This window comes from Bidens hawaiensis, unplaced genomic scaffold, assembly GCF_021521415.1.
Source record: "Bidens hawaiensis isolate Kalapana, Puna unplaced genomic scaffold, B.hawaiensis_p1.1 tig00008535_1, whole genome shotgun sequence".
NCBI lineage: Eukaryota > Viridiplantae > Streptophyta > Magnoliopsida > Asterales > Asteraceae > Bidens > Bidens hawaiensis.
Window position 1 is genome coordinate 406,191 of NW_027491610.1, and position 14,866 is coordinate 421,056.

A 14,866-nucleotide genomic window follows, 5' to 3' on the forward strand; every position below is an offset into this window, starting at 1 on the left:
ACCGCCGTGGAGCGCGGTACAACCAAGGGCGCTGAAGGTTGGATGGTTCCAACGGCCGGCGCGGTTGATGGTGAATGTGGGTCCCTCTCTCACACACATATACATACATATGCATATATATATACATACATATGCATATATATATATATAGGGGCGCCTTTGGAGGCATTAAATCATAGCGAGGCGGGCTTCGATGCCCCTTATTGCTTACGTGGCGGTGACGTGTCACGATGGAGGGCTTCGAAACGCCCTCACCATAGTGACCAGTCTAAGAGCCTAAGATTGTCTACACATTATAAATTATAAAACACGTTTAACACTTTAATTATTATAGTTTACAACTTTTACTCATTTTGACTTTTGATGCACGAATTACATGCCATTTAAAACGTGGAGCTAGAAAATATTCATATTTATAATGCATGCAACGACATAAATCAATTTATTATACCATTGGCCTTTTATTTAAAAAGTAAATAGACACTCGCATACCCATTAATACAACCCATACCCTTTTTTACGGATTAAATGTTGCATAATTCGATATAGAACATAGCAAAATGGGTGGCGTGGGGTGGGGTGGGGTGGTGTGGGTTGGATTATGGATGGATACAAGCCGAGCTCCTCGTGAAAAAACTCAATCAAGTCGAGCTAAAACGAGTCCTAGTCTAAAAGTATGCTTGTTTAATTAACGGAAGCTTAATTAACGAGCCTGCCATAACAATAATACTAATTGTTAATTAATATGTAAATTGTTATGAAAAACAACTAAATAATTATTAATATTAATAAAATTATATTTGGAAAAAAATATATATAAATAACTTAATATATAAAAATAATAATTAATTAATAGTAGATGAGCCGATTTAAGCTTGAAAAACTATTCACAAGCCAAGCTCAAGCTTTAGAAATAAAGATCAAAACGAGTACAGATCAACCAAATTGTGTTAGAATAAAATAGTATCGATTTGGTTTGGTTGATTTGTTTATTTTTTTTTATCAAAATGAATTCGACATTTAAATAAGTTTTCTTAGGAAAAAAGTATAAATAAAGAGATCTATTTGTTTAGTGGCAGTTGAGACGGGGTAATCAATGATCTCTAATACTTAGATTTTTATTTTTTATTGGGGGGGGGGTTTCCAAGTGTCATTTGGAAAAAAAAAGAAAAAAAAAGAGGGCTCAAGTTGGGCCGGAGGGTTTTAAAACTTTTAAGTGAGTTTTCTCTTGAGGTTGAATCGAAATTATCTGGTGGGTTAGTGATCCGTCAGTGACCCAAATTAGCCATTAAAAAAAGGTTTGGATAAAAAAGTACTAAATGCAAGAAGCACACAAGCGCAAGTCCTAACATCTGTGACTACTAAACATTTTGTTGATTCGTGTTATATCATATGCAGATAATATGTATAGCAAAAGTTTGGATAAAACCTATGTAAAAAAAACAAATTATATATACACCATGCGCCCTATTATGTAATGCGGACTGCGGTGCGCCTCACGTTGTGGCTGTGGAACCCATCGCCTCATTGCTACTCACACTTTTAAAACCAAGCCAAAACATCAATAGTAAATTTGGTTGTCACAATACATACATACCCAAACAAACCATTACTTGTTTAAAAAAAAATTACATAATAAGAATACTCACTATAAAAAAAAGAAAACAATAAGGCTTTAACGCTTAACAAAATTTTGCTAGCAACTCACACCACACATATGTATTCTCCCTCAATTTCGTTCTTTTGTTGCCCACTTAAGTGTACGATGGTGCTCCATGATGGATAGTATTAGTGATTTTAGTGTAATTAAGGATTAACTTGTTGATCAAGTTAATTGTAATACGAATCTAAATAAGTCGGGTGCGGGGTGCACACTTATTTGATCTTATTATAATTTATAATACTATTGGTACTTAGTGGCGAAGCCCCTAAGTCATGGGGGGTCCAAGGGGGCGGGGGTCCGGGGACAGCGCCCCTGGTAGCGGGGTGCGAGGGGCGGCAGCCCCTGGTAGGGTCTAAGGGGCAGCGCCCCTGGCTGGGGTCGAGCTACCAGGTCAGCTTAGAAAATTTTTATTTCGGACATTTGTTGCTTCATTAAAATCGTGTTTGAAATTTAATTATATTAAATTTTGTAACCGATATATATTATTAATTTTAATGAAACAACATGAGCGTCTTTTTATGTTTTTGAATTTCAAACATGTTTTTGTGATAACTGCTAAGCAGTTATAACTGACCCAACCCTAATATATTATTCATCTTGATCATACGTAGCTTCTTCTGGTTCATCATAACATACACAAATCCATACTTGATTCTTGCTCATAAGTCTGAGTTTCATCCGTCAAAATATTTGGGAACCACAAATAATTTTGATCTGATAGTGTTTTCACGACTCTCAGATATCCAAAGATAATCGTTTGCAGAAATTCCCCAACACATAGCCAATGGCAGTCTCGTTGTTGGTTCGCTAAGAAGGGGGTTGTGGTTGTGGTGAATATGAATGTATAATGTATTTATGTTGGTGCTCCATTTTGTTATCTATGTTTAATAACGTGTCCACCCTATTTTCTCTTAAAACGGACAAGTTTGGTCATTTGAGCACTCTATGACCCGGCTTCTTGTAAGTTACATCTCTACCCATACATGGTCAGAGATGAGTTCTTGAAGATGTCATATAAATGTTATTGACATCGAGGTTTACTGTCTTTACATTTATTATGCCTGCCCTAGAAATTTCGAGTGCCAAAAAGTTAAAAACAAGCATGAAAATGGGTCTTATATAATTTTTTCCCAAGATGACTAGACGCGTGTCCGTTAGACCCGTGACTTTTAAATTCCCGATTACGATGGCTTGCCATATCATTTATCAACTAACTGGATATATTAGAACTTAGAACGTCCAAATCCATTATTTTGTTTACATTTGGATTTTTGGAAAATTTTATGTCCTTTCTATAAACTCTGGCTTTTATATAAACTTTTAGATATATAACTTTTGTTTTTTAATAAGATTTCAGGCCCGCATCAAAAACGGACCCGAGACGGCATAGGCCTAGCCCTCATGGAGTTGTCGGGCCTTAGCTTTTTAAACTGTTATTAACTTATAACTATAGTTTTCTTCACCACCTTTTGTTATCGATATACAAGTATTATTTTTGTCGTTATTTTAATTTCCTATTTACTGTGGCCCAATTGAACTAGACCCCAGTGGACAGGTTTGGGATAGGCTGACCCACCGGATCAGGCTCAATAGGCCGTCTTCTCCTTTCTCTTATCTGTCTTTACTTTCCAAGAATTATTGTGTAGTAAACTATGTTATTCATTGATAGAATAATGTGTATTTGGGCCTTAAGTATTTAGGGCTAATAAACGATAGTTAACTTTAAAATTAAAGATTCATAAATTCAATAACAAACAATTTTAAAAAGATTTAATCTCATCCAAGTTGATAAAACACAACCGATTACCGTTAAAAAGTAGAACACATATCCAAGTTGACAAAACATAATCGTACATCCCATATATGCAGAAACCATGTTATAAGATTAAAAGTGCATAAAAAATAGTCAGTTAGGATTTTACATTTTATTCGGTTTATGCAGAACACAAAATCGAACCAAAACTGTTATTTTGGACTCTTTTGGTTTTGGGCTGGTATTTTCGGTTAAGTGCACACCCCTTATATAAGCTCTATAATCTAAATGACTAAATTCTAAATATATACATTGATGAGTGTGGGCTTGGGCTGATTGGTTATTACAAAAACATATTAGGTTTTGTTTAGGCTTTTTTACATCCAGGTCCAACTCCATCTAAGTCCAAACAAATGGGCTAACTAATAAATTACAAAGAGGCCAATATGGGCTGGGCATGGGCTTACTTTTATTGATTCATTAGTCAACTTAAGTAGTTTAAATACTAAACAAAAGACATGTGATTCATGTAGAAAGTGAACACGTCATGTCTTCTAGCTCGTTGGTATCATACTGTTGTCTATTCTTGTCCCGTGACTAATAATATGAAATTTAATTCCTAATAAACTGTACATCTAAATACTGTGACGGATCCAGGAATTTTTTCCAGTGGGTTCACTGTTCGAGTCGGTTCAACGGTTTACTGTTTGGATCGGTTCGACAATTCAGATCGGTTAAGGTTTATCACATTATAAAAATACGATGCAATAACAAAAAAAAACATCATCCTTAGAAACTTAAAAACATTATAAGTTCGATAGTCTTTTCGAATAAAAAAAATACTTTATACTTGTTCTCTACAAGTTTTCATCTTTTAAATACCTACTAGCATTACATCTTCGACCGAAAAATATTGAAAGAGCTTCCTTTCAATAACACATGCAAAAAACATATACATCACTCATGACAGAAAGGCGGTGTCCTGTGTTACAACTAAAGCAGTGATAACTTTTTCAAGTTAGGCAATCAAAAGTCAAAATGTTTTTAACTATATTATAAGTGTACTAATATAGCAATTTGATTACTTTTGGTATCTCCTTACACAAACTTATTTTGATAATATTCATATTTTATGTTAGTTTAGTTATAAGTGTACTAATTTAGCAATTTGATTACTTTCATATCTCCTTACATAAACTTATTTAGTTAATATTCGGATTTTATGTTAATTTAGTTTTGTATGATACAAGTTATATTGGATTTTTAGTTTATTAATATGTTAAAATGATGAAGACATAGATCTACACTACTCATCTGCATATCTGAACAGGGAATCGAACCTAGATCCTTACAATGGAATAACAACATGTTTACCACCAAACCATTGATCCAGTTTGTCTATGAGTTCACTCATAAAATATATGTGGGTTCACTCTCATATTTTGTATAGGTATTCTATAAAAATTCCGAAACTTAGTGGGTTTCCGTGAACTCGTACCCATGTGCATAGATCCGTCCCTGTGACTAAATCTCGAACTAGCTTTGCGACTTTACGAGTAGTTTTATGATTATTTGTTATAGTTAACTATTATTATACTATTGTAGTTATACGTATGTAAATTTATGGTTTTAAATCCATATACAAATATAATATATATTATTTAGTTAATTATTATTAAAACTATATGCATAACAATATCTATATATTGTATTTAATAAAATTTATTTTATACATAATAACCATGTGTAGATTTGCGATACTAAGAAACAAGATATGAGATTTGAATTAGTCAGCGAAAATATATCATCTTGGACTCCGTTTGGATCCGGGTCAAAACCAAATCATTAAAGGTCAGTATATTGGAAGGAAACCACCACAAGGCAACCCACGGACTCCCCCCATAAGGGGCCAATCTGGAGAGCCACCTAGATAGAAGGTACACACATGAGAACAACTATTGGTACCTAAACTATACATGAGGAATAAGAACTATATGGGTTGCGCCACATGTATAGAAGTTACATGCTAGAACCACTTTGACAACTATATAAAGATGACAACCCTACTACACAGTGAGACCCACGCGAAACAGCCTCCACAATCTCCGCTACGTTGGCCACAGAGGGGGCAGAGCGAATATTCCAATATGACACGTAGCCCAAAGAACATTCCAGGCATTCAACTATAAATTGTAGACTTTTATTCCTTATCAGCGCTGTGCATTTTGCATATCTAGATCATTAGTTGGGATTTATGGTTTTCAATATCCTATATACCTCGTGGAAATACTTATAATAAAGACTCCGATTTAATAGGTGTTTCTTCAGTCGGTTTACAAATATTCATATACTGATATACACATGTTGATTTGTAACCTTTTCTTCATAATCATATGTTAACATTTATTATGTCTACAAGTTATAGATTAGTTATATTTTAATTGAAGAAATTTAATGATTTTATTGTTTTCATGTTGTCATTATCAGTTTATCACCTATCTAGATCATTATTGGTGAGACTGGTAACGGATTCGGAAAACCTAGAATAATAATTAATAACAATACTAATAACAATAAAATATTATAACCTTTAATGTTATTAGATTAATAATGATTCCAGAAATAGAAACCACTGCCACAACAATGTGATAGTCGGTACTCGGTAAGATGATAAAAATAAAAAAACCTTACGTTTCTCTTATTAAAAGGCTGATAATTATATATAGGGTGCAAGCACTGTACGCTAATGCTTAACGTACGGTAGGTATGCGAGACGCTCAAAGGCAAAAAACAAAGACAAAAACCTAAAACGCTCAGAAAACGCTCACAAAACCTTAAACGCTCAAAAACCATCTTGGTGAAAAAATAGGAAAAATTGATCGATTAACCATCCAAAACTGTTTTTTTTGGTGAAGCAATGATTGATTTGATATGTATTGACGATTCCGAGATGTTTGGCTGTGATTTCATGGATCGATTCGTGAAAAACGGAATTCGCGTACGTATTTATACGATAAGCATTAGTGTATTGGATCTTTTATCATTATATATGTACGGTATACCACCCAAGAATGTTGATGGGTCATTTCATATGTTGGGGCATTTGTAGCGGCTTAATGCCCACTATTTTGTAGGACGATAACAACAGTAATATGGCTACATGGCGGTGTTTTAAGAGCGGTCTTGGAAAAGGGGGGGGGGGGGGGGGGTGGTTAACATCACTACATGACAATAATTGCTTCGGCCAATGATATCATTCACATCATATTCTTTTCTTTTCTTCTTTTCCATTAATTAAACATTACTCTAATTACGTTGAATGAGTAAAACCATTATGTTCTTACGTGAAAGACGCACACAGTCTTGAGTTTATTAATTATTGGGAGATAAAAATATGCTTTAAATTTTATTTTATTTTTTTCAAATCCTTTAAGATTCAAATATTGCGTTATGGAATCATCGATATTGATTCATAAGCCAATTGTGTATTTCACTTATCATTTGTGTTGGGTTTTTTTTAAGATCAAGAAAACCAGTTTTACTAAAACACACCAACTATCAGAGATCGACTAGCAAGATACTAGCCCTAGTAGAAAAACCACCATACCACCTAGGTATTCCCATATCCAAAAAGGTAGGCTTCCTTTAAAATTTAAGCTCGTTTCTCGCCGTCCAAAAGCACCATATCGTAGTTATACATACATACATATATATATATATAGCGAAATGCCTTTGCTATGTGTTTGGGATACCTAAACCCGACCCGAACCTGACCCATTACCATCCCTATGAATAGGTTGTCAAGCCATAATTTCATTTTGTCATTATAGATTGTTGTAATGGGACTTGCATGTGGTATTTCATATGAACCTTTATGTAAAACATGCTAGAGACTAGAGTACTTTTGGGTTTAACTAGATGATGTTAGCGTGAGTGGGTGACACGGGTACATGACATACACGAATGGGTAAAGATTGAAGTGTTTTTCATATATGGTCGAGATTTAGCCGTTTCAATTTAAATTTAAATGGTTTAGAAGTGGTTTGGCTAGAGAAACCGCCTCTACATGGACATCTCAAATATTTAAAGCCGTTCCTAAAGTTTAATTTGGTTTAGAAGCGATTCCGGGAGTGAACTGCTTCTAACTAGAAAAACGGACCGCTTCTAAAAGGTCATTTTGTAGTAGTGAGTTATCCTAACAATAAAAACTGAAATGATATATTTTTGTGATGATATTTCATGAAGTTCTCGTTGTTAGCATGCTTATCTGAAGTTCATGTGTCGACCGAATGAATACATTTGTATGATGATGAGAATATTTGGACTCAGTGATGAATATAAAATCACTTGACATATAAACGTCTAACGGGAGATGCTAGAGGTTACAATGTTAAATAGCCATATTGTCATGAATGCATATCTATATTCGTTAACATTCGTTATAATCGCTATATCTAACTACAATGTCAGAAATATTAGCGATGTTCGTAACATACGTGATGTGCTTTAAATGTTTTAATTATTGTGAGAAAAAGCATGCTTCAAATTGAGGTGTTTTGTCTTTAATATTCACATGCCTTTTATGTAAATTATTATTATTATTATTATTATTATTATTATTATTATTTTTCATGGTTGATGATACGAACTCACAAGATCATGAGAGGTTGTAGTGTTGGTCTATCATGATGACAAAATGTGTACCTGACGCTCATGTAAGGCATGAGAAAGTGGAGTCTTGAATAATATAACTTATAACTTCAAATAAGTTATTTTATTCGGCTAACCTTCTTTTACTTTTTGTGTGAGGATAGGAAAATGGGATTTACCGCTGTTATATGTTACATTATTTTGTAAATGAGTTGCTTGTATCATTTTTTTTTTGTGTTCCTGTCAACCATAAACTCTTCATTAATGAAAAGCCACATGTACAAGAATTTATTTTTATTTTTAAATTTCTTTTTGATTCTTTTATTACCTGTTGAATTCTTCAATTCTTTTTATCTTTTTAAATTAAGTCCCGTATTTAGCTAATCAGTTAAAGCACATGTTAAACTTTTTGAGTTTCACATTTCGTTTGATACCCATCACAATGCGCGAGTTTAATAACGTGAGTTTGAACGCAATATAATAGAAAAATAACAAAACAAACAAGTTTCAATACCATTTTTCTTATCTAAGAAAATTACGATTATATTTTTAGGCTTTCTTTTTCATTTTCTATAGCGACTATATCGAATCCAACAAACTTATGCCCGAGTTGGATCTCCCTAGTATTTATTAACTTTAGATATTTGTTTATTATATTGAATAATTTATTAATATTAATTAGGTGAAGCAAGTCAACCATTAATTCGGGACTAAAGTGCTAAATGCTTAAATGCAGATATGATTCTTTAACCTTTTTAAAACATAAATAAATCCTTTAAAAGTAACTATTTTTCAGATTAATTAACTCCTTATTTTATGAGTGTACAGAAAACCAGGAAACCGATCTAAAACCAAAAAGACGGGACATAAAAACCGATGGTTGTTCTATATTTTCGTGCAAAAAAAAAATTCGGATAGTTTCAGATTTGCGTGAAATTAAAACCTAAAAACCAAACTAAACTTTTGAATTTTCATTTTTTATGTTGAATTTGATGTAATTTATAATCACTTTAACATGTAACTCAAATATTTTGCCTTAAATGCATAATAATCATTTAGTTACTAACTAAAAAAAGGCCGAAACTAATGAACATTTTAATCAATTTTGTGTTTCGATCCAATTTTTTCACGCTCAATCGCCAAATCAAAACACTTAAGCCAATCCAAAATACCAAAAAAAATAGAAACCAACCAACTTTTAAAAACCCAAAAATAATTTTTTGCTTTTGTTTAGTTTTCAACCCAAAACCAAACAACCGTACCATGCACGACTACACGTTCCTATTTTATTTATTTTAGAGCATTACCAACATGTCATCCGCATTATTGTGGGTGCGTTTTCTATTTTATATAGAGTATCTATAAGTAAAGGAAGTAGAAAATTATTTTATTTAACGAGTAAATTTGGAGCAATACTGACAAAAATATAAAAATATAATATTTAATTAATTACGTAATGACTAGAAATGGTCTTAATATTCAGTATTAATGAATTTAAGAATGTCATTAACTGAAAACTCATAAATCCAAAGAACAAAACCGTAATTCCGCTTCATGTCACACTTTTCATAAAACCAGTCCCTAGTATATAACATTATAACCCAAGCCGAGCCGAAAGCTAAAATAAGCAAACAAAAACATGGCGAAATCGGACCACGAGCCGGATGATACAAAGCCGGTGCCGGCGCCAGCTTGGGGCACATGGGAGAACCTGTTGCTAGGCCACGCCGTCAAACGTTTCGGCACCGAATGGGACTTGATATCCTCCGAGCTCCAAAGACGGACCTCGATCCTCATCACTCCTGTTGACTGCCAACAGAATTACACCAAACTCAAACGCCGGTTCAACCACTCCGATGACGGCGCCGCCGACGTCATCGGTTTGGAGAACCGGCTTCACGTCGCAGTTCCCTGGCTCGAGCAGTTGAGGAACGCCCGAGTCACGGAACTGCAACAGGGCCTCCAGAAATGCCATCTATCCATCTCGTAATACCATCATAACCTAATATTATACCAAGATCTAATTTAGTTATAATAATAATAATAATATAACTAATTTAGATCTGGGTTTTTTGTATACAGGACTTTACAATTGAAGGTGAAAAAGTTAAAGGAGGAAAAAGAAATTAACGGTGAGAAGATGATGACGTCAGAATTCGGGCACAACCACAGCCACAGCCAAAACGAAATTGAACAAATGTTAGAAACGAATAACCAGACGGTTGAACCGGTGGCTTCCGATTCGGTTTCTGATCGAGATAACCAGTCGGTTAACGGGTCGAACGGGAACCTGGAAACCGGGGTGGAAAAGTCGGAAACCGAACCGGAAGGTAGTAAACCGGGAAGTGATGAACCAGTGAGGACTGAACCGGGTTCGGGTAATGTTGAACCGGAGTTGGGGAAAGGTGAACCGGATGGGGATGTGAGTGAGGCGCCTGAGTCGATAGCCGAGTCGAAGAGTGAGGGGAAGAACTCGGATGTGCAGAGCTCGGCGAGTAAGCGGAAGGAGAAGGGGGCGTTGATGGATGAGCTGTCGACGGATAGTGTGCCTGTTATATCATTACCGTTGGTTCATTTGTTTCAGAGGCTTCATAAGGTTGGCTCGGCTGTGCTCGAGCCGCAGATCGACCAGCAGGTGAAATATTATTTTACAGATATATATATTTTTTAAATACTTTAATCGAATATTTATTAAATCCATAAAACATATATATAAGCTTTTTAATGTTATTTAAATTAAATTATTTATTTGGCACAAAAGCCCCCAAACTATAAAATGGTGTTACACTGTTACTTTACATATGGTTTTGACATGCAAAATGACTTAAATACCCTTAGGTTTAACAGAACAAATTAACAAAAGTTAGTATCATGGGCTGAAATGGTTACGAAATTTAAACGTCAGGGGTTAAATTATCTAAAAGGAATAATTTTAAGGCTGAATGGATTAAATGAACCAAACTACAAGGGCAAAATGGTAATTACTTATTAGTATAAGTGTATTAATATGTATGTTTTTTTTATATATATATTTTGTTATTGGAATAATACGTCTGCGGTAGGGTACACACATACATTTATTATTTAGATTTTGATATGAAATGTTTTTGTCTTCATCTTTAAATGGCTAGTAATCTTAAAATTTATATACAAAAAAAAGTATCATATCTTCTATAATCATCAAAATCTTTCTACATGAATTAATTATATTATTTTTTTTCTTTTCTATATAAAGTTAAAATGGTCAAAGTTAAAATAATCTTTTTGTGTTGATATTTATTGTAGGGTACTTATATAATTTGTACAATGTGGTCCACAATAGTTATGGACTTATTGGTATGCATTTGATAGTAACATCCAAACCTAATATGAGGTTTATGTGTTTGATTTTCGTTTAAACGTGTTCGTGTTAGTTTCAGGTTGAACCTATAAACACGCTTAATTGATATTTCATGTCGAATTCGACAAATAAAAGAAAATGAAAATGGGTTTTTATGTTTTGCAGCAAAAGATGAGGTACAAAAGCTTAATTAGGGAATTCGTTGATTATGAAATACTACAAACCAGACTTAAACAAGGCTGGTATTCCGATGGAAACGATATATTCTTCCGTGATCTTTTGCTTGTCGTTAGCAATACCCGAATATTCTTCCCGAAAGATTCCCCAGAATCAATCGCAGCCCTTGATCTTCGAGACCTTATTCTAACTGAAATGTTGTCAATAAAGAAACAACAACTCGATACAAAACCGACCGATAAACAATCCTCGTCAAAATCTTCAAATTTGCCAACAAAACGGGCCAACGAGCCAGCTGATTCGTTACTCCTCAAACCCAAGTTAACAGGCCCGATCGTTGTTTGTAGAAAACGAAGCTCGATAACAGCTAAAGCAGCGGGATCTTCTTCGGGGAAAAAAGAGCAAATGGATTATAAAAACTCGGATAAAGTGACTGACGAGACCCCGAAAAAATCTCGAGACTCGTTTAATTTACTCGCGAAGAAAAAAGGGAAATCACCCGTTAACGAGACGTCAGAAACCAAACCCGAAAGGAAGAAAAAGCTAACTGAAGCGGAAGAAAAGAAGCAAAGTGCCGCCAAGTTTTTGAACCGAATGAAACGGTCCAACGAGCCGTTGCTTAGCTCATTGAAAAGCTCGTCGGACCATGGTGGTTCGGAGAACGATAGCAAAAGTGATCAGAAGAAAAGTAGTGGCAGTAAGGGCGGCAGTGGTGGCGGAAAGAAAGATCAAGCGGGTAAGAAGAGTTCGGGCGGGCGACAAACGAAAGAACAGGATAGCCCCGCGAAGAGGAGTGTCGGGCGGCCACCAAAGAGGGCTGCGGTTTTGGGTAAACGGAACCGGGAACCAGTGGTGGATTCGGAGACATTGGATTCAAAACAGACCAAAAAAAGATCAAAGAGGTGAATGGTGATGGTGGTGTAGTGATGTTAGGATTTGTTTTCAGGTATGATTCTAAACTTTAGTCTAACCTTTGATGGTTTGTTTATTTTAGTTTTATAAATATATGTTTAAGAAAACTAGCAACTTGTGTTTTGAATTTATACCCTTTTTGGGCAAGTAATGAATGACTTCTCTAGATTAAATGATAAAAAAAACTACTCATTTTGAGTCACAATCTTGGTACTTAGGTTTACAATTCTTAAACCTTTAGACAATATTCTTCAAAGACATTACCATTAAAAGTAGTTTAATTAAATTGATGTATTTTAAGAAGAATAAGGATGGTATCAAACAAAATCAAGAAGTTCTATCTTTGCATAACATGGAAAATCCTCTTAAGGCAATATTTGGGGATAAAAGTAACACGTCAGCCCTATTTTTTTCGACAAAGTCTTTTTCTATGTGGTACAATAGACACGCCTTTACCCTATGCAACGGCCAACCAGTTCTTAATGGTATGACATTATGACGTGTGCTAAACGTAATGTATTGTTAAGAGGAATTGCATCGAGGGCATGCATTTAGATTTTGCAATATCGTTCAAGATTATGAAGATCTAACTTAGCGTATCACATACTATCCGTGATTAACGTATATTTGGCATACAAGTGGCAGCACGTGTGCTTTTTGTCTTCACGTGATTAAATATTACACGCCAGTCATTCTCTTTCGATAAAAGGGTTTTTCTCTAGACACTCAATTCTTCGTTTGCAACAGCCATTCGGTTCATACTTCAACGGTATGATGTTCGCTCAACCTATAGGAATTGTATTAGAAACAATCATTCAGATTTTGGGCATATCATAAACATAATGATGAATGAACTACAGTCCTCTAGGTGATGTATATTTGGCGTACAAAGTGACATCGGATATGCCCTTCTTCGTGATGTGATAATTAACCTTTAAGAGCCAGAAATAAAAAAAAAAATTAATGTGTTAACTACTCTTCTTCGACAGTCCTTTTCATCAAACATAGTATTTTGATTACAAAAACCAATTGGTTGCTAGTATGATGTTTGTTAAATTTATCTTGAGAAGAGGGACTGCATCATGGCCAATCATTTATATTTTCTGAGTCTCCAATGGACATCCTAGTGGTAAAGGTATCTCTGCTCTTAGAGGTCGAGGGTTCAAACTTCAAATCCTGCAATGTGCTTGTATAGGTAGTTTAAGGATAGGAATAGATTAGAAGCCGTAAAAAGGTTATATTTTGCAAATATCATACAAAGTTCATACATGCTACCCCTTCTTTTCCGACAGAGTATTTGTCTCTAGACACTCAATTCTTCATCTACAACCATGCTTAAATTCTTAATAGTATGATCTTTGCTAAATGTGCATTGAGAAAAGAGATTGTATCCGACACAATCATTTAGATTTTGCAAGTGACATATAAAGTTTCGAAGGTCCTATTTGATCAGGCAACCATGTACAATCCTATTATTAACGTATATCTGGTGTACATGTCACACGTGACACTAGATATGCCATTTTTTTGACGTGATAATTAAATTAGAACGTAGATAGAAATAACATGTCTGCCTTTCTCCTCCGATAATCCTTTTCTCTAGACACACCCTTCTCCTTCTATAACGATCAATCATAACTTAAATGTATTATGTTTGTTTGATCTTATGTTGGAAGTGGGATCATACATTTAACCACCGAGGCACCGATATATAGTTAAGGTCGTAAAATAATGTTTAAAACGTGATGTTGTATTGTGGAACACTAAAATAATTACTATATATCATTAAGAATCATACATTACCTCACAGACTCATTAAATATAATGAATTATAGCCTGTCATAATTTTTATTTTAAGTTATACTGTTAATTACAAGTAAAATCAGTACATTCTTACCAACCTAGATATTAAAAACAAACAAAACTTTGTATGAAGAAGAAAATACCGCCAAGGGATGGATTCAAGTGTCGTCTTTCGCAAGAATGCCTCCCGAACAACCTCTAATCTTTCAATAGAATCGTGTTGATTCTAAACAGGTGTTAAACTGTTAATATGCAAAATAGAAGCCGTCATCCTCGTCACCACTAGATCGAGGAGTTCTATGTGACCACCTTTCGACGTAAGAATAAGTACTATTCGTCTTTTCCAATGAAATAAAACTGCAGAGTAGCGTAAAAATGAAAGTGAGAATAGAGAATGTTGTGTACCTTCTCCTAACCTCATCATGGTGCATATATATTTTTATACCAATAACGTAGAGTTTGGATGTCATTATCATGAAAGTGGTGCGCCTATGGAAAGTCATAACTGTTTTGATGGTAACATTTTGGATCCTATTGTTGAGGTCTGAATAATTCTTTTTGCATGTTG

The 14,866-nt window shown here is 34.5% G+C and overlaps 1 protein-coding gene across 1 annotated transcript; it reads left to right on the forward strand.

Moving 5' to 3' along the window:
• The first annotated feature begins 9,690 nt into the window (after positions 1–9,690).
• LOC143529348 (uncharacterized) lies at positions 9,691–12,836 on the forward strand. Its single transcript, XM_077025167.1, has 3 exons — positions 9,691–10,052; positions 10,149–10,701; positions 11,572–12,836. Exons 1-3 carry the CDS (start codon positions 9,706–9,708, stop codon positions 12,487–12,489), a joined length of 1,818 nt encoding a protein of 605 aa, XP_076881282.1. The 5' UTR covers positions 9,691–9,705; the 3' UTR covers positions 12,490–12,836.
• Positions 12,837–14,866: the final 2,030 nt, after the last annotated feature.

Bases quoted from the DNA above. Each gene is read 5' to 3' on its own strand.
- LOC143529348 (XM_077025167.1), top strand. From the start codon at position 9,706: ATGGCGAAATCGGACCACGAGCCGGATGATACAAAGCCGGTGCCGGCG. The intron at 10,053-10,148 runs GTAATACCATCA...TTTTGTATACAG, and splicing joins AAATGCCATCTATCCATCTC to GACTTTACAATTGAAGGTGA. The intron at 10,702-11,571 runs GTGAAATATTAT...TATGTTTTGCAG, and splicing joins AGCCGCAGATCGACCAGCAG to CAAAAGATGAGGTACAAAAG.